The sequence below is a fragment of the Anopheles cruzii genome, chromosome 2 (assembly GCF_943734635.1).
Source record: "Anopheles cruzii chromosome 2, idAnoCruzAS_RS32_06, whole genome shotgun sequence".
Taxonomy (NCBI): domain Eukaryota; kingdom Metazoa; phylum Arthropoda; class Insecta; order Diptera; family Culicidae; genus Anopheles; species Anopheles cruzii.
Window position 1 is genome coordinate 19358998 of NC_069144.1, and position 25146 is coordinate 19384143.

General features: G+C 46.9%; 2 protein-coding genes and 4 non-coding genes across 6 annotated transcripts in view; 4 read left to right on the forward strand and 2 right to left on the reverse strand.

Annotated features, from left to right (window-relative positions):
- The window catches only part of LOC128268790 (kinesin-like protein unc-104), a 33255-nt gene extending 16237 nt beyond the window's left edge, over positions 1-17018 (forward strand). The window contains exons 2-20 of the mRNA XM_053006009.1: positions 1664-1888; positions 1956-2380; positions 2470-2725; positions 3602-3765; positions 3837-3976; positions 4695-4736; positions 5784-6167; positions 6239-6696; positions 6776-6890; positions 6964-7130; positions 7227-7429; positions 9364-9501; positions 9573-10037; positions 10115-10205; positions 10269-10931; positions 10998-11187; positions 11433-12291; positions 12374-12475; positions 12545-17018. Coding sequence (XP_052861969.1) covers positions 1706-1888; positions 1956-2380; positions 2470-2725; positions 3602-3765; positions 3837-3976; positions 4695-4736; positions 5784-6167; positions 6239-6696; positions 6776-6890; positions 6964-7130; positions 7227-7429; positions 9364-9501; positions 9573-10037; positions 10115-10205; positions 10269-10931; positions 10998-11187; positions 11433-12291; positions 12374-12475; positions 12545-12695 — 5196 coding nt within the window. The 5' untranslated portion in view covers positions 1664-1705 and the 3' untranslated portion in view covers positions 12696-17018. The remainder of the gene's footprint in view (positions 1-1663; positions 1889-1955; positions 2381-2469; positions 2726-3601; positions 3766-3836; positions 3977-4694; positions 4737-5783; positions 6168-6238; positions 6697-6775; positions 6891-6963; positions 7131-7226; positions 7430-9363; positions 9502-9572; positions 10038-10114; positions 10206-10268; positions 10932-10997; positions 11188-11432; positions 12292-12373; positions 12476-12544) is intronic.
- Positions 17019-19220: 2202 nt separating this feature from the next.
- The window catches only part of LOC128278610 (Krueppel-like factor luna), a 38861-nt gene continuing 32935 nt past the window's right edge, over positions 19221-25146 (reverse strand). Inside the window, exons 3-5 of the mRNA XM_053017341.1 lie at positions 21294-21402; positions 19577-20700; positions 19221-19393 (exon numbers count right to left, since the gene is read on the reverse strand). Of these exons, the coding sequence (XP_052873301.1) occupies positions 19221-19393; positions 19577-20700; positions 21294-21402 (1406 nt within the window). The remainder of the gene's footprint in view (positions 19394-19576; positions 20701-21293; positions 21403-25146) is intronic.
- Trnag-gcc (transfer RNA glycine (anticodon GCC)) lies at positions 19451-19521 on the reverse strand. The gene has a single exon. It is a non-coding gene; the product is annotated as a tRNA-Gly (tRNA).
- Trnad-guc (transfer RNA aspartic acid (anticodon GUC)) lies at positions 23462-23533 on the forward strand. Its single transcript has one exon. It is a non-coding gene; the product is annotated as a tRNA-Asp (tRNA).
- Trnad-guc (transfer RNA aspartic acid (anticodon GUC)) lies at positions 24438-24509 on the forward strand. Its single transcript has one exon. It is a non-coding gene; the product is annotated as a tRNA-Asp (tRNA).
- Positions 24921-24992, forward strand: Trnad-guc (transfer RNA aspartic acid (anticodon GUC)). The gene has a single exon. It is a non-coding gene; the product is annotated as a tRNA-Asp (tRNA).

The following is a 25146-nucleotide window of genomic DNA, read 5'->3' on the forward strand; positions in this document are numbered from 1 at the left end:
GCGTGCGGACGATTAATTAAGGCAGACGCAGCAGCGGTAGACGCACACTTTTCCATCCTTCAGGAGTTCCCCATCGATCGCTAAAAGGTTGCAAAAAACCGGAAACGTGCCCGCAAAGTTGATTGATGGCAAACTGACGTTGTTGTTGCTGGGTTGAGGGTGCCTCCGAGGCAGCCACGTCGAACACTGTGACGGGAGTCGGTTGCATGGCATATGGCCGTTTGTTTCGGTTGTTCGATTGACGGATATTGAGCGCCAAACGTCAATACCGAGGAATATCTCACCGCGGAGTATCGCAAACTTTCGGCTAAATCGCACTCTTTGTTCCCAATCGGCTGAAAGTATTTCTTTCGGCAAAATGTTTTTGTCTAAATTTGAAAAACGAAACATTTGAATTCAGTGTTTGTACGTATTAGATTGTTTGCCACTTTTGAAGTTTTTTTTGTAGGACGCAAAATTTAACTATGAGCATGTCGAAATCTCTTTTTTTCGAAAGTGTGGGTTACAGTAACATTGTACGAACCAAAGAAGAGGCGCATTTGGTCTACACAGTGCCGCAAAATTCAATTAGTTCCGGACTGTTGACTATGTTCGAGTATTTTCCGTTTCTTCGAGATTATTTTCAAACTCGGCGGTTCCATAGAATAGAGGGCGTGTTCATGTTTTGCCCCGAATGGATGATTTATACGCGCAAATATCCCGTGGAGATTAATCTCGATTCGAACATGCAGTAATCAACTCACCGGTCCACCAAATTGCCGAACTGCAAATGTCGCGGAGGACCACCGTAAAATCGCACCGCATGTGGGCGCTGTTGAGAAGACAGGAGGACCCTTTTTCCTTCCTATGCGCGGGATTGTCTGACTAGTTCCTCTTTCTGGACGTGTAATAAATTCAACTAGCAAGGCTTAAGTGTGGACAGGCATAGAAAAAGTTTCCAATAAAGCATAATTTATGTGTCTGGCTTTGGCATTACAATAGCAAAGGCTTTGTGGCAACCTCCGGAATCGTTAGTTGGCAAAGTCCTGGCCAGCAGCAAATTCTTATTATGTTCATACCATATTTGGTACATACTTGGCTTGAAGGGTTATTGACAAAACAAAAATTTAGGTTGTTTTACAATACGAATTTCTTGTCTTCTGTACGTTGGGTGCTAATGCATAATGCAGGCATCATAATTCAAAGTTTCGTTTTATTTTATCTTGGTTTTTTGTATATCAATAGCGTTTGCCCCTAAGAAAATGTATGCAAATTGAATTTACCAGCGAATCGATTGTGCATAACTAATGTGACTTTCTGAATGCTTAATTAAGTGAAGCGATAATGTACGGTATGAATAACCTAAATTGATGTTGTCAGTTGAGGTTTTGAAATCTATTTCGGGATTTCTTTATAACAACTCTTTAAGCTGACAGGCTGTTCTTAAAGCCATTGGACAGGCTTAACAACAGTAAAACGTATTTCTTTTACAAATATTATGCAACGGACCCGGTCTTAACCTATGTCCTTTTACTTTGAATCGTCGAATGCAACTATTTTCATCGTTCGTTTGACTCAAGTTAACAAGTTACTGGGCGTCTCCATTGGTATTTTGTTTCAACTGCTTTCTATAGTTCGGAGAAAAAACAAAATTAACTGAGTTTATTGTTCATCGCACTTACAGAATTGAAGCCAGTATCGGCAGGCCCCGTGACCAGCAGCCATCATGTCGTCCGTTAAGGTGGCGGTCCGCGTGCGACCGTTCAACTCCCGGGAGATCGGGCGGGAGTCGAAGTGTATCATCGAGATGTCCGGCAACACCACCTGCATCACAAACCCCAAAGTACCGCCCGGTACCTGTGACTCGGTCAAACGCTTCAACTACGACTACTCGTATTGGTCGCACGATGTACGTGTGCAAGCGTGTTTTCGGTTGTGCGTGTGGAAGTAACCGGTTTCTCTTTCTTTTTCTACAGCCCCGCGATCTGGAATTCTCCACACAGGCCATGGTGTACTCGGACATAGGCGAGGAGATGCTGCAGCACTCGTTCGATGGGTACAACGTGTGCATCTTCGCGTACGGCCAAACCGGCGCTGGCAAGTCGTACACCATGATGGGCAAGCAGGAGGATAGCCAGGAGGGCGTGATACCGATGATCTGCAAGGACCTGTTCCGTCGGATACAGGAAACGGAGAGTGACGACCTGAAGTACTCGGTCGAGGTGTCGTACATGGAGATCTACTGCGAGCGCGTCCGGGATCTGCTGAACCCGAAGAACAAGGGCAATCTGAAGGTGCGCGAACACCCGCTGCTCGGTCCGTACGTGGAGGATCTGTCAAAGCTGGCGGTCACCTCCTATCAGGACATACACGACCTCATCGACGAGGGCAACAAGGCGCGGTAATTAGGCGATTGGCTAATGAATCGAAATGAGTGTAGGTCATTAGGCTCTAATTTTCGGTTCGTGCGTTATTCTTACGACCCCCCAGTACCGTGGCTGCGACCAACATGAACGAAACGAGCTCTAGATCGCACGCTGTGTTTACGATTTTCTTCACCCAAAAGCGCCACGACCGTATGACCAGCCTCGAGACGGAGAAGGTTTCCAAAATCAGTCTGGTCGATCTGGCCGGGTCCGAGCGGGCGGACTCGACCGGCGCCAAGGGAACGCGCCTGAAGGAGGGCGCCAACATTAACAAGAGTCTCACCACTTTGGGCAAGGTCATCTCGGCGTTGGCAGAAATCGTAAGTAACTTTCAATGTACCGTCCGTTTTATGTTGCTAGTGGTGTTTAGGTGACCGTTTAGCATTTGGTCGTTTCTGTACACCACGACAACGACGGGATCAGATGATGATACCCTGCCCTAGTCGCGGTGAGGGTTGGTGCACCCCGCGTGGTGTCGTTTATGTGTTTCGTGCACTTACGTTTATAGCAGTGCTCTCTTTTTCTCTGATTTACGTAGCCGTTACTGATGCGTTCATTTACAATCTGTTTCATTTCCATTACATCTCGATCTCGCTTATGGCAACGAACTTTCCCCTCATCCAACATCAATTATTATTATGATCATTACCAAATCGTCATCTGCCTCATTGCTCTTCTTCTGACACATCCGCGAACTGCCCCTGGCAACAGTCCGTAAGTACAGAGGTTGTTCGGTTCTGCTTACGTTACGTGTATCGATTCCTCTTTGGTTGAACTTTTCTGTTACGTTGGACATTATGTTTCACTTTCGAGTGGTTTACTGTGTTGTTTGATTAATTTTCACGATAGTTTCTAATCATACATACATAAATCAATATTTGGAACCTATAAAATGTTTCATTTTAGTTCAATTTATGGTTTTGCATAAAATGAAACTCTACTGAAACTTTGTGTAGTGGTTGATTCGAGATTAAGATTATCATTTCGAATAATTATGCTCTTAATTCTGAAAGTAGTTAAGTTTTCCAAAAACCAAAAATTCTATCACAAACCCGAATGAAGAGATAAACCCTTTGCTTGATGTTGTTAGTTTTTGCATAGAATAGTTGGAATGAGTTTTGTTGTGACTAAGATTAAACGTATGGTTTAGTTTTTTGAGCCTTTACTACCATAATCGTGCACATTATCGATTTCAGGCCTCGAAGAACAAAAAGTCCAAAAAGGCCGACTTTATACCGTACCGCGACTCGGTTTTAACATGGCTGTTGAGAGAAAACCTTGGTGGAAACTCCAAAACTGCAATGATTGCCGCGATATCGCCGGCCGATATCAACTACGATGAAACGCTCAGCACATTACGGTAAGTGGTTTAGTAAAAGTTGCACTTCAAACAGCTTTACTTATTTACTTGAATCCTTCCGTGCTCTGCAGATATGCCGATCGCGCCAAGCAGATCGTCTGCAAGGCTGTCGTCAACGAGGACGCCAACGCGAAGCTTATCCGCGAGCTCAAAGAGGAAATACAAAAACTGCGCGAACTCCTCAAAGCCGAAGGCATCGAGGTCCAGGAAGGTAGGGTTTTTTTTGTCGTTTGAACGACTTTCCAACTTTTATTTCGTAAAACCGTTCTCCTCAATGCGTTCTATCCGCGCACACCCCCATTGCTTGTGAATAGTTCTGTCGAGCTCGAGAACCGAACCGAGTAACTAACTTCTTGCGTTCCATATACCTTTGACTACGTTTATTTTCGTTTTTAATTCACATTTCCATCAGTCAGATTATTTGTCATCGATTTGTTTCCTTTTTTTTTATTTGATGTCTGGTCGGTTCCACAGTACAAAATTCAAATAATCTCACTCTCACGGTTCACACCTGCATCCACTTGTTTCCTGGTTGAATGTTGTTCGAATATTCTCTTAGCGAATTTGGAATGTGTTTGTTTCGGCCGGTTTAGAAAGCATTGATTTGTGCGTTAGTTTTATATGTGCCAGTTGTTTGTTGTTTCGAGCAAAATTTTTACAAAACTGAGAAACAAAATTTAGAAACATCAAAAATCGCCTCAGTGACCATATCGTAGGCCTGGCGGCTATGGAATTGGCTAGAGCAATTGGGCTATGAAGTGCGAGTTGCAATCAATCACATTGTAACAAGATGGGCAGCAGGTCAACAAGCAAAAACCGAAAGCTTCGCTTGTATCGCCTCTACACACACAAATACACACACAAAACCATATCAATTTTTAAGTGTTGAACTGTGGAATTTAATCACTTGTACTACGATTTTCATGTAGGACCGGACGGTAAAGTGGTTTGTGAAAAGCGAGATGCTAATAGTAAGTAGTAAATACCGCCGAATGCCACTGAAAGGGATATGCCTATCGTAATGACATGATTTGTTTTATTGTAAATTGTTTACCTGTTTTTCGAATTTAATTTCCCACTAATCTCCACCTAGTGTTTCGTCATAAACCTTTTTGTGTTTCGATTTTATTTCTCCCTATCGTTTGCTGGCTTGTGCGATATTAAACCGTAACTCGCCGCTAAAGACGCGCCAACAGCTTACGGCGAATGTAAACTTACTGTGAAGACAGCAAAAGCTTCATCTGTCTATATGTTGTCCCTTGTCGACGGTTATCTCATCTATTGTTGTTTTTATTTTAAATTAAAAAAACTACTCGCTTAGCTCATTAGTTTCGATCTATCGTTTTGTAAATATTTCATGCGACCATAAGCCTCATTCATGTTTTGTGTTTTTTGTATGAGTTTTGATTTTTGCACTATTGTTATCCAACGTTGAGTATCGAACCTACTTTTATTGGTTGTTTCTGTTTTCCATTGGGTTGGTCAAAATGTGAGCATTCCAAATTTATACTAACAACATATTCGGCCCCTTGCTCTTTCGGTCCGCTCCGGTGGACTTCTCTTTGGTCAACCCAAACAAGCTAACGTGTAGTGGTTCTTGTACAAGTTACGACGTGTGTGTTTCCTCAGATGTCGCTTGGTTGCTAGCCCCTAATTTAAGTTTTGCAATCGATTCCGATCGATTTATGAATGACGTGCATTTTTTCTACTACAAAACATATTTCATGTTCCTTCCATGAAAGTATATAATCGACATTTGAAAAGTTGCATAGTTAGTATACGGCACGGTTCATGGAACGATTCACTACCGAGTCACTTATGGCTTTATTCGCGCTCACTTGTGCCTCTTATTACACTCTGCAAGCTCACCGTGAACGTTGTACGTGAACTAGTGAACCGTGTCCTACTTTCAAACACTTTTCGCTGGCCTTTGCCTTTAATTCCGAGTACTTTGCTTTCGACAAGTGCTACCGCCAGAGGTACCTGATGATTTAACATTTATCCTTTTCTCATTCCAGAGGACGAGTGCGTCATCAAGTCAGACAAAACCGAATCCGGCGGTGTCGGTGTGGTCATTACCGAGGAGGGTGAAGATGGTGAAAAGAAGATTCATTCGCCGAACCGCAACCGCAAGCGCACCGGTTCCAGCACGGAAATGGCGGTCGATCAACTGCAGGCCAGCGAAAAGTTGATCGCTGAGTTGAACGAAACCTGGGAGGAGAAGCTGAAGCGTACCGAGCAGATTCGCGTACAGCGCGAAGCCGTCTTCGCCGAGATGGGCGTGGCGGTGAAGGAGGACGGCATAACGGTCGGTGTGTTCTCGCCCAAGAAATCACCGCATCTGGTGAATCTGAATGAGGATCCGACCCTGTCGGAGTGTTTGCTGTATTACATCAAGGACGGTACGAGCATCGACCACTTAGAAGTAAAGGCAACGGCGAGCTTAATCTGATTTGTGTAAATCTCGCCTTAGGACTCACTCGTCTCGGCACGTCGGAAGCAAATGTGCCGCAAGACATCCAACTGTCGGGTTCGCACATCTTGAAGGAGCACTGCGTGTTCGAGAACAAGGACGGTGTGGTGACACTGGTGCCGCACAAGGATGCGCTGGTTTACGTGAACGGGCGCAAGGTAATCGACCCCGAGGTACTGCAGACCGGGTCGCGTGTAATTTTGGGCCGCAATCACGTGTTCCGGTTCACGCACCCGGAGCAGGCGCGCGAAAAGCGTGAGAAAAATAAGGAGGTAGATGTGTGTGAAACTTCGGCCGGCGGCGGCGAGATTGCTGATTGGAACTTTGCCCAGTGCGAGCTGCTCGAGAAACAAGGCATTGACTTGAAGGTGGAAATGGAGAAACGCTTGCTGGCACTGGAGGAACAGTACAAGCGCGAGAAGCGGGCCGCCGATCAAGAGTTCGAAGAGCAGCGCAAGGTATATATCGATGGTCTTTAGTATTTCTTTTAAAATATGTTGACATTACCTGTGAACTTCACGCTCCACACACCGGTAGACCTACGAGGCACGAATTGATGCGCTGCAGAAACAGGTGGAAGAACAGTCGATGACGATGTCGATGTACAGCAGCTATAGCCCCGAGGACTTCCATCAGGAGGAAGACATCTTTGGTAAGAATTTGTTTCACTCGCGTTGTTGAACATTCCTAGAAGAGCTTGAATGAGTTTCTATTTCGTACACTAGTAAATCCGCTGTTTGAATCCTGCTGGACGGCACGTGAAGCCGGGCTGGCTGCGTGGGCATTCCGTAAGTGGCGTTACCATCAGTTCACTTCCCTTCGCGATGATCTTTGGGGCAATGCTATCTTCCTGAAGGAGGCCAATGCCATTTCTGTGGAGCTGAAGAAGAAGGTGAGTGAAAATGATTACTCTAGCGCGTTTAATCCACGGCTCCACGTGTGGCATGATGGGTAATGGTTCTTCAACGTTTTCTCCCACCACACGCAGGTTCAATTCCAGTTCACTCTGCTCACCGATACCCTCTACTCGCCGCTCCCACCGGAGTTGACACCATCGCCGGTCGGAGCCATTACTGGCGGCGGTCAGGAGGACGATTTTGGTCAAACGCCAATACCGCGAACGATCGTCGCCGTAGAGGTTACCGACACTAAGAACGGGGCTACACACTACTGGAGTTTGGAGAAGCTACGGTAGGATTATGCGGTTTTTCGGCTTTCCGAGTTGGCCAGCTTTTTGCTTCGAATCGGGTTTTCAATTTTACACACGAAGCGTTGTACTTAAGCCTGCTGATCGATTAGTACCGGGAAAGTAATCCTCAAAGGCCAAACTGTAGCACACTTTCGAAACTCTGCCACAAAAACGAAACTAAACCTTCGTCACGTTCACTGCATTAGTTTTGGTTTTGTGATATGACGCGCGTCATTATCCGTTTATGGTTCATCTTTTTTGCCACATTAACACTGCTTCACAAAGATTTTGAAAACTGTATTTTGCCCGGCATTCCGTTGCGTTCCGTTCGCTCCACAATCGTTCCACACAGTTTCCTGTTTAGATGAACCATAATGGTGCTGTGTTTGTGTTAGGGAATGTTCACGTGATTTGATGTTCTGAAGACTAGTTTTGTTATTGATCCAAATTTAGAAAATGAACTCATTTTGGAACGTTTTGCTTAACTACTATTTCTCGCCCTTCTAGCGAACCTTCTAACGTTCACGTTTTTGTTTTAACATATTTTGTTTTGTCGTTTTTCTTGTTAATTTGTTTACAATTGCTTCTCGGTCCTCTGCTTACGGGTCACTTGCTCATTCATCGCGGATGCCGAACGTGGTACTAATACCGAAACCATAACCGGTGCGTTTGTTGTGCACAATCCCACGGTGGTGCATATTCGATCCAAATGGGTATTGGGTTGATTAGCTATCGACTAGAGCTGATGCGTCAGATCTATAATACATCGGATACCTCACCGGACCTGGTGAGCTTCGTGCTCGAGCTGTCCAGTGGTGAACACACGCCAGAGTATCCCGGTGCGGTGCAGTACCCATTCGTCAGCCATCCACGGGCGCTGGTAAAGAAACCGCTGTCGCCGCAATCGCAACTGGACCCGGATCAAACACTAGACCAACAGCTTTTGGTGGCTGGACTTGTGACTAGTTGTGACGTGAGCCATTGCATAGCGTCTCCTGCTACCGGTTCTCCCACATCCTCTGCCTCCGATTCGTCATCATCATCTTCACCACCGTCCGTGATCTATGACGGAGCTGCCGGATCGGCCGGAAGCTATAAATTGGGAAAATCATGTGCCAGACTCACGTTAACGAACCTGATGCCTTCTAGGTTAGCAGATTCTGCTCGGAATGATGTTGCTTTTGCTATCACCATGAACAGTCGCTGTGCGCTCTAATTTTAAGTGGCCAGCTGCCACCCTGCCAGTGTCCGACCCTTGACCTACAATACAAAACTAGTAGCTTACGCTGGTAAATTTCGCTATTGTAGGTCAAGAAATGCTTACCGTGCTTAAGTGCGTCAAGCATTGCTATTTTGTGAAGTTAATTCTTCCGTGGCTTGTGGCTGTCAAAGATATTTTAAAAGCTGCTTTTGATGTTGTGCCTTTCGCATTGCTTTCTTTTATCAGTTTGGCCGTTAAATGAAGTATACGATATAAAACTCTTGGAATCTCACTTGTGGAAACAGTTTATTTTTAACAGCATGTTGCTAAGCCGTTCTTATTACAAAACTGTACACTATCATGTCTCCATAATCTGCTTTAGCTTATGTCTGCTACTCACATCTACACTGAAACACTTAAAACAAAGCCTTTGAGGATTTATTGGGAAACGTTATTCAATTGAAGTTGAACGAATGTTGAAGGAATCTTGTTTGCTTCATTTTATTCAATTTTGCCAACCGCTTAAATATGCATAATTGCCCAGCAATAAGCGATTAAATCTTAGTTCAGACTAACAACCAATTCTCAAACGCAAAGGTTTAGTCACATATTATAATGTAATATTCTGAAACATGCAACAGGCTTTATACCTCAAATAAGTGTACCTAAGGCATAGAATCCAGAAGGGTAAACGGAGCACTGACTAATATTTTCTTCTTTCGATTCCGATTTCAGGCAACGGTTGGAGTTGATGCGCGAAATGTACCACAACGAAGCAGAACTCAGTCCCACCTCGCCGGACTACAATGTTGAGAGCTTGACCGGGGGTGACCCATTCTACGATCGTTTTCCGTGGTTCCGCATGGTGGGAAGGTAAAACTGACGGTCAGACTAGGACTAAGACCGTCAGACCGTACTAAGCATATTTATTTGCGCCCCAACAGATCGTTTGTGTACTTGAGCAACCTACTGTATCCGGTTCCACTCGTGCACAAGGTGGCGATTGTGAACGAGCGTGGCGATGTTCGGGGTTACCTGCGCGTAGCGGTACAACCCGTGATGGACGAAGAGAATGCCGACTTCAGCAATGGCGTCAAACAGTCCGCTCGTATCCTGTTCGATGAGGAGCAGAACGGTCAGCACAAAGTGCCCAAGATTCGTACCATCCCCGACAAGGACGAGAAGTACATCGAGGGCGGCCACGAGATGGGTACGAAGCTGGAGGAACTCGAGCAGGAAGACGCCGATTCCGGGCGTGGCGATTCGAGTGTTGCTTCGGAGCTCCACGAATCCAACGATCAGGAGCCGGGCGAGCATCTGCAGCCGGGCAAGGAGTTTACGTTCCGCGTTACGGTGCTGCAGGCTACCGGAGTTGCTGCTGAGTATGCCGACATATTCTGCCAATTCAAGTATGTCTTAAATGCCAGAGTGTGCACAGAGTGGATAGTAAGATGTTTATGTATGTGTTTTATACGCATGTTTGTAGCTTTTTGCACCGCCACGAAGAGGCTTTCTCGACGGAACCGGTCAAGAATTCTGGATCGGGCGCTCCTCTTGGATTTTATCACGTACAGAACGTATGTATAAGTGGTTACAGAAAGTGAGGCCCGGTTAATATTCTCGTGCTTTTGGCTTCGCAGATAACGGTGCCGGTTACCAAATCGTTCATCGAATACCTGAAGACTCAGCCGATTGTCTTCAAGGTGTTTGGTCACTACCAGCACCACCCGTTGCACAAGGACGCCAAGCAGGACTGCCAGATCACGAGACCGCCTCCGCGGCGCATGTTGCCACCCAGCATTCCGATCAGCCAGCCGGTGCGCAGTCCCAAGTTCGGACCCCTTCCGTGTCCGCCTTCGTCGACAGTGCTGGCCAAGCACGATGTGCTGGTGTGGTTCGAGATTTGTGAGCTAGCCCCGAACGGCGAGTACGTACCGTCGGTGGTGGACCACAGCGACGATTTGCCGTGCCGTGGGCTGTTCCTGCTGCACCAGGGAATCCAGCGTCGCATTCGCATCACGATCGTACACGAGCCGACACCGGAGGTGAAGTGGAAGGATATCCGCGAGCTGGTTGTGGGCCGCATACGCAACCAGCCGGAACCGGCCGACGACGAGGATTCGGACTCGTGCGTACTGTCACTAGGACTGTTCCCGGGGGAGGTGCTCGAGGTACCGGGCGATGATCGATCGTTCTTCCGCTTCGAAGCTGCCTGGGATTCGAGTTTGCACAACTCGGCATTGCTCAACCGCGTAACGCAGGCCGGCGAACAGATTTACATCACGCTGAGCGCATACTTGGAGGTAGGACCGGATGAGATTGAGTGGACTTGTCGCACTGACTCTAATTCGTTGCATCTTATTGATCAGCTTGAGAACTGCGCCCGACCGGCCATCATCACCAAGGATCTGAGCATGATCATCTACGGGCGTGACGCACGTACCGGACCCCGCTCGTTGAAACATCTGTTCTCCGGCCAGTACCGCAACCCGGAGGCGAACCGCCTGTCGGGAGTGTACGAGCTGTCCCTGAGAAGAGCTTCTGAAGCAGGTAGTCCAGGTAGAACTGTGCTAGTGTGTAGAGAGATGAACGCTTGTATCAGTTTTCGATTATTTTTCCCTCGAATTGTTTTCCATTTGAATTGGATCGCTTTTTCTTTCCATATTACGTTGCATTTGGTTATCTTTCTTACGATTGCAAAAACTTTGAGTTCCGTTTTGCTTTGGAGCAATATGCTTGATAATTTTGAATTTTTTACAAAAAAGTTGGCTTTGTCGTAATGCTATATGGTTCCCACGTTGCAGGTGTCCAAAGACGCCAGCGCCGCGTGCTGGACACAAGTTCCACTTACGTTCGTGGCGAAGAAAACCTACACGGTTGGCGTCCGCGTGGCGACTCTCTCATCTTCGATCACCAGTGGGAGCTGGAGAAGCTTACGCGGCTGGAGGAAGTGGGACGCGTACGGCATCTGTTGTTGCTGCGTGAACGCCTCGGAATGGACACTACTCCGAACCCGACCACGAAAACCGAGAAGGAGGTGTGCAACCTGGCAGCCCGCGCGAGTGCTTCACCGGTGCACATGGTAATACCTCCATCGCCACAGACCCCGGTGAAGGACCAGCAGGCCCCGGTCATACCGGAGCGCGACCTATTGCCCCGTGAAACCGAGCTCGTGTGGAAGTGCGTCAAGCTGATCCAGGGCCGTATCGGTAGCGGCAAGGAGTTGAGTGGCGAATCAAACAGTGCCGCCTCGCAGGCGGCGGCCGATGCTTCCCCCGGGGACGAGGGATGTGCGGACATGAATGCGAGCTACATCTCCAGCAACTCGATTGAGCTGTGCTCTCCGGAACGCGTCGACGTACCAAATGGGTGGGAGGCACCGGCACCGGCCCCACAGACGCAGGACCTATCGTTGCGTCTGTACGTGCCGGAACTGGAAGAGATTCGCGTGAGTCCGGTCGTGGCCCGGAAGGGCTACTTGAACGTGCTCGAGCACGGTGGATCGGGCTGGAAGAAGCGCTGGGTGACCGTCCGGCGACCGTACGTCTTTATCTTCCGCTCCGACAAGGATCCCGTCGAGAGGGCCGTACTGAATCTGGCCACCGCACAAGTGGAATGCAGCGAGGACCAGGCGGCAATGGTGAAGGTCCCGAACACGTTCAGGTAACTGTCGCCCTATCGGCCTTTCTGGGTGTACTTGGTAATTAATTATCAATAACATGCGAATGTCTTCTCCGATCCATAGTGTTGTCACCAAACACAGAGGCTATCTGCTACAAACTTTGGGTGACAAGGAGGTGCACGATTGGCTGTACGCAATCAATCCGCTGCTTGCCGGGCAGATCAGGTACGTGCGATGCGGCGGTCGAGATGCCATTCGCCGGAAGCTTTACCACCACCATCTTCCTGCTTGCAGATCCCGGCTGGCCAGGAAAAATATCTCCAGCGTCAGCAGCAGTGGCAGCGGTAGCAACGTCGGTGAACCAGTAACAACTGGCTCGACGTCTGCCCTGGCCATGGCTGCTTCGCAGGGCCAAACGAACAGCAGTAGTTCCGGTGGCAAATGAGATACAATCACGATGGAGTCCGTGCTGGTCTACTAAACCGGCTCATCGGTCACTCCTTCGCCGTATCGAACCTAAGGCGACACCACCGGCAAAATCAAACCAAAATCTTTGTAGAACCCTCGTGTTGTCGTTACATTCTCCCTTCCACCCTCGCAACGCCTTAATTTCGGAAACGAGAGATTTCAGTTTCCACTGTCGGGCGAGACATGTTTTATCCATGACAAACAAAAAGGGTCAGAGCAAAAGAAATGTCTTGTCGTTGCAATCCTATTCCCAACCATTCTAGTCGGATTTTGATTCCAGAAAGTGGCGGTGGCGTACTACGGATAGTAGCTAAAGTTAGGTGGGCAGAATGGACAAGCAGCAAACGCCGTTTACCGATCGCAGTAGACGGGTTTTTGAGACTTGAAGTGGGATATTCAGTTTGATAGGTTGGTTTTTTAGTTAAAGACTACAATTTTACTCAGGTCTCGGCCGTGGAAAAAAACATGGCCAACGTGAGACAGAATGATTTTTGTACATAGACACGTTCCTTCATATTGCAATCTCTTTGTGTTAGCCAATGTTTCAAAGTGTTCAGTTGTGATTCGTTTAGTGTCGAGGCTAGTGTTTTTCTAGGTTAAGCCTAAATTGTTTAGGCTACGTGTGGAGGTCCGCGACAATGTTGCAGGGCGAACAGCAGAGCTGTCCCGCAAAGATGGCTGGACACCATTTAGAGGCCGTGAAATAAACATTCCACTGGTCTGCACGATTCGGTAATAGATCTTTTTTATGCTACTTTTTGCAGTTCCTAAATTTCTTGCTCTGTCCCCTTCTTTGCCTTTTTGCTTGACGTACTGGAGAGCAGCGGTCGTAGCGAAGGAAGGTAGCGAACGGGGCGTATAAGACAGAAACGTGACAGTGCAAACAGGAGACGATAAGGAATCCTTTAAAAACTGATATTAATCAATAGAATAATTAATGTTTAAAGTAAAGCAAAAGGCGTAAAGCCGTAGGTAAAGCTTACACTGAGCGTGGCCGTGGCGTGTTGTTGCGAAAATGGAGTGGTTTGTGGATGGTGGACAATTTTCACCACAGATCACGGGCCAAGAGGCTAATGTTATGATGTATAGGCAGCAGGTCGAGCATTATGCAACCAAACCAAAATTAGATCGTAATTCCGACACAGCCACTCTACAGTGGATACTCTCACTTCAGCAGGTGCAGGCAGTTGATGAAACAAACGCAATTTAAATCTCAACGAACGCTATTCAGTGTACATCTCTCTTCGCGTGCAGTGAAGGAAATCATGACCAATTTAAACTCAATCTTTCTGTTAGCTACGAAAATTACTAACATAAATCGAAGACGAAACAGCAAGCAGTGCGTAACCAACTGTTGATTTCAATTCGAATTTTTTTGCAGCAAGAAGTAGTAAATGGGCAAGCAAGGATTCGCAAACTGGCACAGTCACAAAAAGTATTAAAAAGGAGGCAACACCGGTTCCATGTTTGTTCCTGATTGGGGGAATTGTCGTGCTCTTGCATACGATGTTTATTGTTTTGCATAACGAAGACGAAATGGCAGTCACCTTTTTCGAAACACATTTTGCGTCGTGCTTTGGTTAAGTGTATTGTTTCCATTTTGGAAATTCACGTAATTAGTTTCTGTTTTAAAATGAAATGGCTCAGACAAGGCAGTGTACAAGTTGCCGGGACGGAACAGAGCACTCAAGGAAAGACAAACAAACTATAAACAAATCAACATAAACACACACTACCGAAAACACGCATACACACGCAAACGAAACATTAACGCTGTTACGAAATTTGGCATGGAAAGTGGGACGATGCACGAACAAGTGAAAGCAATTGCATAGAAATGTATAGAACTTTGTAAATAGCAAACGAGGGCAATAGAAAAAGGTATCGACATGTGTTTGGTTAATTTTTCTAAAGTATTCGCTTACAATGGCCTTAACTCATATCCCCAGGGCTCATTCTTCCGCTCCACGCAGTCACACGAAGCGGACGAACGGGAGTGTCGGAAATGCATCCCCAGCCCAGCATGGCCGGCCGGACAGCTATCGAAACAGTGTACATATTCGGTGCCATTTTTACATTCCAATCGTGCACAACCCAGTGCCGAGATATGCACGTCGAGTGTGTCGCGCAAAAGTTGTCGATTGCACTTCGATTTTGCTAATTATTCAGAATGGCGGAACCAGTTCCCTTTGCGGCTAACAGAATGCTTGGCTTGTGCGGTTTGACGCTACGCTAGCTGAGCTGAGCGGCGGATTGAAGTAAAATACCAAAGAGGAAACCAATAGTGGTGCTACGAAAGGACAGGAACGATTATTGTTGCGATGGACAACGTTTATAAGGCAGAAGCTTTTGTTAGAGGTTCGTCGTTCCTCATTTCGCGTTGGTTCGCGTTCTTCGTTTTGTTGGTTCTGGTGTGGACTGCAAAGCTAGCATTAAGTGATGGTTCAATGTCACTTTTATTATGCTATGCAACCGAAGGGTCACACTTGTTGCACTGAGATGGTCAGGATCATTTCGGGGCAGCATGGATATAGACTTCATTTTGTCGTAAATCTCAACGAATGTCTCAATCTAAGCCAATAATGTACGAGAAAGTGAGATAAGGGAACCGTTTGGTCTTTTGAAACAAACAGAAATGGCGAATGTCTTCGAAACTGCACCAAAACATGCCTCATGGCTCGCATGAGAGAAAAGTGAAAGAGAGAAAGAAAACAGAGAAAGAGAGCGCAACAATAAGTAACTGTTTCTTATTCAATCCGCTTGCCCGCAACCGATAAATACCACTAGATGTATAGAATATAGTCTAAAGAGCAAACTGAAATTGAACTTGACCGATGAGCACACTACTTAATACAGCGAGCAAACGTAATCTAACACTTGATGAACCCATCTTTTGAACCAGCACACAACACAGTCTGCATGTTGCCCTCTAATCAAAATGCTTGGCAAACTGCTAGTGGAAAAGCTTGCTGCGTTTTCAGTTCTCTGTTCCAACTGACTAGCCAAATTTATCGAGCCATTTGTTGTTATCTCTGAAGCGCATCCTTCTCCCCATACGATCATATATACACCTATAGCTGTAGCTACAAGGCGCTCGCAATCGCAAAAGCCCAAACCAGAAACAGAAGCAAAAAAAATCCACTCAAAAATACAATAAATGTCAAACAGAAGGTAAAACAAACCAACAAAGTAGCATTTACGGAAACCTAAGCTCGAAAGTACTACTAGCGACGGGGGGATTACGGGCAACCGCGAAGCAGCTGGGAGGACAGATAAGAAAGGAGCGTGAAGAAACCCGGAAAATGATAATAACACAAACAAGAGCGTGGCAGGGCAATGGAAAGGCGGAAACGGAGCAAACAAAAAGTTTAATCTACCAAAAAATATATGAATATACACAACCTAAATATTTATATATATATATGATATATATATTTGCAAAAGCAAACGATTGAAGGCAAAACGAAAGGGAATGGGCAGAATGTGAGCGATGGAGACAAAACTGACCACCTTCAGCAACCACATAGCGAAATGTGTAAAGCGGCAATGGGCAATGGGGACGAAACGAAACGTAAAAATGGTGGTTCGCTCATTTGCTAGATATCGCGCCCGGAACAACGCTTCACGAGCAGCTGGTAGAGCTGGTGCAGCAAAGCGTTAACGTGTAAGGCCTGTGCAAGTATTAGTGAAAGTATTCGACGCAAAGGATATGGGTTTAGCTGCAGCTATCAAAATTGCTTATAAAGTGTGTGTACACCTTTTACTGTCATCGGTAACCTATTACATGTTACATGAGAACCGGGATCGAACGGAAGGCGCGCACGGGAGGGATCACGTCTATAAGACTATCCTGCGGAGTAGCCGGTACGAGTGCGAGCAGAGCGCCCATGGGACGCCTGGCGACGTCAGACTGTGTCGACTGTTCAGAGCAGTAGAGGAGCAGGGAGAGAGATAGTAGCCACAAGGGCTGCCAAAAAAATGCTAGTAGCCTATAATTCGCTAGTTGTTTGGGAAAGGGCTGAATTCATGATAGGATCGAGACGGAAGGATGACTGGAGTCTGGCGACAGACACCGAAGCAGAAATATGGCAACCTAACACACACACACCTGAAGCGACCCCAGTACGGGAGGAACAACAATATTTAATCGACAGAAAGAAAAACTGACAACTTCAAAACCACAACAAACCACATACTACTATTACATTATGGAAACAACCAACCTGCTTTGAAAGAAAATTAAGGAAAAACCGAACTACAAACACAAATACAAAAGAAATTACAATAAAATACAATAAAAATGTCATAAAAATGAAACCATTCGTGTTGTGTGTTGATTCAAATTTATTCGGAACAACGCAGGGAAAGAAATAGAGGATACACTCAATGCAATGTTTCGCTCTCTTTAGTCTACGACGGGTACGAAATTCGCATGATCCTTCGCTTTATTGCTGTCCCAGAAGACACAACATACAAGTGGTATTTAAAAAACACAGGATTCCGATTAACTCTTTTTCGGGGTTGTTGGACAAAGTGTAAAAACGGTTCCAATCGATATCGGAAGGACCTTTAGGGGCCCTTAGTTTGATGTGAAAAAGAATGGCGAAAACGATTGGTTATTTTTTTCTGCGGGAAGAGAAGAGAAACTAAAACAAAACGAAAACCTTAGCTTTAAATAAAACATTAAACAATACTGGCTTTTTTACGCTGTCCGTTCAGTTTCGATAACAGGAAGCTTAGCACGCACTAAGCACGCGTGGCGCGTGCGCTCGTTGGGCGAAGCGTATCTAATCCTAAGCCCTACTCTAGAACAATAAATTTATCTACTTGTCCACAGCTTCGACACTGCCCCTGTTTTGTCATACTGGTGTAGCTCGGAGCAACGTAAGAATCTCAGTGAAATTCGGGGGGGTTTATGTAATTTCCATGTTGTTTCCGTTCCAGTAGCGGTCGGTCTCGGAGCTCGTCTACTATTGAACGTTCTTGCTACTGTGTTACTGGCGCCTGGTTGCTTCTGCTTGGGATGATGATGATCATTTTGCGTAGTTTAAATCTATCTGGCCTTCAGTTTCGCTCTCTAGTACTATGTGTTTGCTCTCTTACTGCTTAAAACAATATCATCGCAGGTGGTTACCGTTCCGTTAGCTACCGAGCCGTTCACTAGCCCTGCCCCTTCTATCGATTTAACTAAACCATTCGCTCCATAACAGGCCCCTAACAGGACGCTTAATAGCACGCTTTCATTCCGATATCCCGACGGAAGTGTTTTGTTTTTCGTGGTACGTTTTTCGTGAACATTCTCTGCCCATTTTCACGTCCATTTCCCACGCTCGATCACGATTTTGTTTCTCCCTCGCGCTACGGCAGATCTTAGATCTCGCTTAGAACGACGTTCAGCGTCCATTGTTTCTTAACTTGTACTAGGTAAGGAATCGTTAACGGTCCGCTCTGCTTATCGGCTTCAGTAACACAAACAACTCGTAAAACAAACTACAGTGTAAAATGGAAAACAAAAAAAAAGTACAACAAACAAACGGTCTAAACAAACTTACTAAATCTAATAAAAATCGCAATCGTGTCTGTCGTGTAAATAAAATAACCGCTCCGCTTACATTAACCGCTATTTTGGGATTTTTCATCAATTGCACTTTTCATTCGCCACACGCGCTCTTTGAATTGGGCTGATCCGCATTACTGGCGCACATTCGCGTTGGCCCAAAGTTCGCTTCACACACAAAGGTACTTCTGATAGCTCCCGGACTGGGGGATCCAGTTGGAGTATTTTATGGTCCCTACAATCATCGCCGCACGATCTGGAAATGGCCCTAACAGCGTTTTGTCTACCCTAGCACCCTAGCTGTGCTAAGTCTACGCTACGCTACCACTACTAGCTACTGTGTAAAGTTAAACTGGCTCCATGGTTTGTCTGCTACAACCTGCATGAAGGAATGAGCATTTTACTATCTTGCATCCTGGATCTTGTTTCCACTTCCACACACTCGCACACACACTTTCTATAGGAATATTCGGTTACAATTATCGATTAAAAGCTGGCAAGGGTTGATAAGGTAAACTGTGAGCAATGCAAAAGTGTGAAGGGACAATCGAAGACAATTAATAAAATAGAAAGGGACGAAAAAATTGAAAATGCAAGACGAAAACAAAAATGAAACGATCAAAGTGTACCAAAAAAGAAGCGTGTTTTGTGTGTAAATTCTGTAGATCGTAAAAGTGTAAACGGTTCATGATATTAAATAGAACGGAAGTGAGAGAGAGAGAGAGCACTAGTGAGTGAACAAGAAGGTTAAACTCTATCATAACTTAACCGTAGTACGAAGTAGTGAGATTCATTGACAGTTGCTTTAGGTTCGGTGTCTCTTCACGGACCGGACACTCGGGAGGACTCGGGGGGAGGTTTGGCACGCGCCGCGACGGGGGTGGCTATGGAGTCTCGCAGCGAAAGGAACGGGTGGGTTGGTTGGCTTCTCCTAGCACACTCGGGTCAATGGCGTTTCATGTGCAGCGACAGATGGTCCGATCTGCTGAAGCACCGCGTGCACAGCTTGCACCGGAACGGCTTCAGCCCGGTGTGCTTCCGGTAGTGTCTGGTCAGCTCGTCGGAACGAGCGAAGCGCCAAACACACCCTTCCCACGTGCAGATGTACGGTTTTTCACCTGATGAAGGACAAAGAAAAAAAGAAGAATTTAAACACGAAAAATAAAAAGTTCGCTTGCATCGGCCGGGAATCGAACCCGGGCCGCCCGCGTGGCAGGCGAGCATTCTACCACTGAACCACCGATGCTCGGTTGAAGAGATGACTCTCAAACGCAAACATAAGCCGGCCGAGCGACACTCACCGGTGTGGGTTCGCTTGTGGGCCTTCAGGTGAGAGCTCTTGGTGTACATTTTGTCGCAGCCCGACGCATCGCAGCGATGAATTTTGCGGTTCTTCGTGAGACTCTTCAGCGAGGCGGCCGATAGGTGGTCCACGCCGAGGCTGCCGAACCCGCCACCGCCGCCACTACTCCCGCACGCCGATGGGTAGTGTAGGTGGTGGCGCGGGTGACCAGTTCCTCCGTCGCGTCGCTTTCCCGACGTCGTTTCTCCGTTCGCCCCGGAACGATGCCGAAGGTCCGTCAGCTTGCCGGTGTACCGATCCGGGCTCGGGCCAGCACTGGTGCGAGGCCTCGGGAACGGGCTGCTGGTGGTGGGTGGTGCGGAGGGTGCTGCATTGGCCACTGCCGGTTGCTGTTGCTCCAGCAGTCGCTGAAAGGCGGCCGTGGCGCTTTCACTCAGCGGCAAACTCGATGCGATCGACGCGATGGACGCGGCCAGTGGACCCGGCAGTCCTGGCAGGAGCTTGGACACCGGTGGCCCCACGGCCGACGCGGCCGATAGCTGCTGAAGCTGCTCGTGGAGCGTAAGGGGCGAATGGCTGCGCCGGCGACTACCGGTGGCCGCCAGCAGCTCATCCTGCTGCTGCTGCTGGTGATGGAAGGCGGCTGCGGCGGCGGCGGCAAACTGCGCCGGAAACAGATGCTGATGGCGCTGTAGGTGCTGGTGTAACGTGGCCACCTTCTGGTCCGCCGCCGACGGGTGCGTAGGGCTTTGCGGTTGACCGCGGTAGTTGCTGTAGATAGGAAATGCTTCGGCCCCCCGGAAGGTGGTCGGCTTCGTGTCGCCGTCACTGGGCAGGTAGTTGTTGTTGTTCACGCTAATGCTGTTGTTGTTGTCGGCCGGAACCAGCCCCGCGCCGGATGGGTCGAATGGCGCGGAGGCCCCGTTGCGGTGCTTCGATTTGGTGACGAGGGATGAGGCGCGGTCGCCGCACAGGCTCGACAGAAGTTGGACGTGGGTTGGGCTGAAGGCGGATGGTGATGCTTTGGCTGCGGCCGCGATCGATGCTGCTGCGGCGATCGTGGCAGTGGCTGCGTCCGTTCCGGAACCTTCATCCTCACTGGTGGTGTTGAGCGAAAAGAATCTGCGAAGAAGGTTCAGAGAAATTATGTAAGCAAAAGACGAGTTTGCGAGGCCGTTTGCGGAACTGTTGCAATCCTTAAGTGATGTCAAGGCAGTTCTGGCTCCTGAGTTCTGATCTTTAATTCATTCCTTTGATGTCAGACTTTCCATGTCGATTGGAAGTACATATCTATGGTAATAGTATTAAAAATTACATTTTCCATTTGGTCGTGTACTTTTATCTGACCATTCCAGTCAGAATGCTTGAACCAGCTTGTCTCTATGTCTGAAGTATCCACGGTAACGCTTTAGCTGAGTTCGTTTCAAGATGTATCTGACCTTGGCCTATTTTTTAAATTCTGTTTCATTGCAATGTCATAGTGACAATCGATGGCCGAACCTTTTTATTAAGGCCTTATTGCCCAACGAAATAATAACTAAGTAGATCTGCATGTACTATTTGCAGCAAAAGGAGAAAAATGAAGAAACAATGAACTGTTCAACATTTCTAATTAACGCTCTCTTTTGTTGCTTTTAGGATTTACAGGATCGACCAACGATTCGATCGACGATTTACAGGATTTTAGGTACGAGTAAGGCCGAGGTAATACTTACAAGTCTTCTGTTTTGTGCCTTAACGCTAGCAGGTGTGGTGCTGAGATGAGTGGCGGCGGAGGACGCTTCAGCAGCCCGCTACGGATTCGTATGGCGGTGGACCTCAGATCTGCAACGGAGGGAATGGAGGGAAAAAATCGATAAATGTGTGCAGTTGCAATTTGTGTATTCTTATTGAACTCCTAGCCTAGCCGATTTTATACGATCGATCTGTTTTACGGCACCGAAAAGTGTTTTGCACGGCCACCGGGCGGGTGGCGTGTACCTTTCCGAAAGTGTCGAAAGACGCTTAACAGTTACCGAGGACGTTGGTTCCATAAAGTTTTATCTAAATCACATCATGTGGAAGTCACCCGTATTCGGCCCGTAATGTGCGTTTAAACACGGCGACCCGCCGCCGCGACCGGCCCGCTTGGTAGAATTGTTGTAAATTTTTTATAACATCAATAAAATATGGAGCACACTTTCTGTCAACCGCCACGGTACTGGGTTGGCTGAATTATTTTCACGATCACCGTGCACGGTTCCGATGGATCCGACACCGGTACGATGTGGTTGATATGGGGCCACCAGAGAGGTGAGCTTTATTGGCCACTTATTGACCGACCGGTACGACCTTACCCTTTTATGCCGAGGTGCCCAGAGTAATTGCAATGCGCGCACCAGTTTAAATCCCCGTTGATCTTAATCGTGGATTACCGTTTATTTCATCCTGCTCCTGCAGACAATTTGCGAACATAGGCGATTTTGAAAATCCCCATGTAGTCCCCAGTGTGAGAAATTAACCTTTTAAGCTTATAAGAATCTTTTACGGTGCTAAAGAAGTATAATTGGAACATCGTGCCACCGCAAATGAGATTTAAGCTGCGCGAGGTACTCTTTACAACGAACGTTCCGAGAGAGTAATATTAGCCTTTCATTTTAATACAAGCCTTAAACGATAGTTACGAGTGCTTTTCTTTTACGATAAAGTACTGATTGGGTTTGAAGTCGAACTTAAAATAGTAATTCTGTAGTCTGTGGCGTGATGGCAGTGAAGAGGTTTCGTGATCCACTTTCTGATCCGCCCATGGATGAAACTGCGTTCGGACATTTGCCTTTTAAGGTGCGGCGGGCTTATGCTAATACGCGGCCCGAGCATAAGCAAAGTGCAGTGCTTGAAAGCCGCGCAATTCTGGCTGCCGCTCACCGCCGATTCTTTCGCCGATAAGTAAAGCGTCGTTTGACCTCACTGTCTCTCTCTCGGGCTGGCCATTTCCATTTTGCGGTTGCACGGGGAGGGTTGCCGACCCGGCCTAATAGCGGCCATAATAATCAAAGTGCGAACCGCGAAGATCCCGGCCCGAGCCGTCGACAACCCGCGGGAATGCTCATGAAGCGCCGATCAGCGACAGCCCAAAGCTTATCGGGTGATGGGCCACTCGAGTGCGATTTGCGGGATTTTTTCTTTTCGGCACAACGAACCCCTGAGTGGCCATAACTTACACGCGGCGACCGCGCGCAATGGGCGCAATGATAGAGGCGATAAAATAAAATCCGATGGCCCCCCCGTCCCGGAGGTCATACACGGCAGCTGCGGCAAGCCTTTCGAGGTTGCGGGTTGTTTTTGGAAAGGATACTAAAGCCTCGAAATCGGCCACAGCAAAAAACCTAACGCGGGACAAGAGGGGTTTGATTGTCACCGCCGGTGCGCTGCAGGTCGAGCATATTTATGCTTCGGCGAAGGTATTCTGCCAGCCAATCGATTAACGATCGATTTCGAATTAACGCTCAACCGATCCCGAGAGAGCCCGTTAAGTGAGGTCTGAACGGGCGCGCACACGTGATTACCACTGCGAAGACGAAACTCGCCCGTGCGGACGAAACATAAACGGAATGATGCGCGCGCAATTTATGCTGCGCGCTCGAGAGAAAGGCCGGTGCTTGAGTGCGCGCGCGCGCGCCCGTTGTAATGGGGGGCAATTTTTGGGAAAGGAAATCTTGGCTCGGATGACACGGAATATGCAAATTCAACCACCACGGAGATGAGCCCGCGCGGAGAGACTTTTGCTTTCGTTGCCTCGTCGCGTCGGGACGGGGACACTTTGAGGATTGGCCATTTTCGCGAGATAAGTGATAATGATAAATGGTGCGGTGTCCGGTGCAATGATAATTAATTTAATTTAAGGTCCTCGATAGTATAGTGGTCAGTATCCCCGCCTGTCACGCGGGAGACCGGGGTTCGATTCCCCGTCGGGGAGGGCGCCGAGAGGGGGGATGCCGCATCTCCTTTTTTTTTTTTTGAGTGGCGATAGGAGGAACCTCCTGCTAAAGCGATTTGAACAGACAATCGAAAGATTTACTCCCGTTCACGACCAACGAGCTTTAAGTAATGGAAGAAGAGCAACTATCTCAATCGAAATTTACTTATTTTTATGATTTTTTAAAATAAATATTGCAATAAGCGATTGCTTTCAAGGTCGGGTAGTGGAGGAGCTGATTTCGTACTTTTGTTGAATAATCACATCTAATTGGAGGATAATTTTCTTCCCATGTTAAGCCAATTCATACTTGGCTTGCCCAATTCAATTCATTCTTTATAGTTTTAAGATTGTCTTTATCTTTCAGCATTGATGGTAACGGCCAGATGTAAGTGAGCTACACAACCACTTCATGCGTCATTTTACACGATGTTTAAGAAAACGAGCCAGCTAGAACATTTTCAGTTAGTTCAGTTACTACTTCGTTAGTTCAGGCTAGGCGAATTAGATTTTTGTTTATGCGAAAACCTTAACAATGTTGAAATGTATGTATTCTGTTCTCACTCTTCTGGTTCTTCGGTTCTTCACTTCTTACATTATTTAAACAATTATCTTACAGAAAATTGTTTTTATTTTTGTAACAGTAACTATATGTAGCAAATAGAGTATCTGTAAAATTCAGTCTTGTAGCATCCTTGGGAGATTTATCAGCGTGAAAAGCGTGGTTGTAAGTGACTAGAAATCAAGAAGTGCTCCTGATGCAAAATACTTGATACGGAGGTGCGATTTGTGCCTTTTTGTAATCTGGCTGTGATTCTTCTCTGGCATAGGATCGTGTGCTACTAAATCCGTGGCCGTGTGATGCTGCGCAGCCAGCGTAATTTTAGATCAGCTTTAATCAACTTCCTCGATAGTATAGTGGTCAGTATCCCCGCCTGTCACGCGGGAGACCGGGGTTCGATTCCCCGTCGTGGAGAACGAAATACTATTTTGTTTCTTGATGTATTGATGGGCGTTTGTTGTGCAACAAAATACGACCTCTTTGTTTGTGAACTGTAGTGGTATGTTATGTTTAACTTGAAATTATTGATTATTAAGTGTTTTAAAGCTAATGTCGAGGTTCGTTAGTTATACCCGAATGTAAAAACGTGAATAAATTGGTCTCATTACAAGCTGAACTATTTTTTAAGCAATTTTCTCAAACAGTCGATACCGAGGTGCGATTTTTGCCTTTTAGCATTCTGGCTGGGTTCTTCTCTGACCTGGCATCGTATGCTGCTAAATTAAGTCGCTAAAAAGTGTTCAAATCAATTCTGTTTCATTGTTTTTCAGCAAGGCCGTGTGATGCTGCGCAGCCGGCGTAATTTTAGATCAACTGTAATCAACATCCTCGATAGTATAGTGGTAAGTATCCCCGCCTGTCACGCGGGAGACCGGGGTTCGATTCCCCGTCGGGGAGGATTGATTTTTTTTTCAATGTTTATTTTTCAACAATGAAGTTGCTGCAGTATTTACTGTTCCATAAAGCTACCCCAGGCCGTTCAATCAATGGATAGAGCTGGTCAGTAGACCTAGTTCATAAAGAATTATGGCGGAGGTCCACTTTCCAAAAC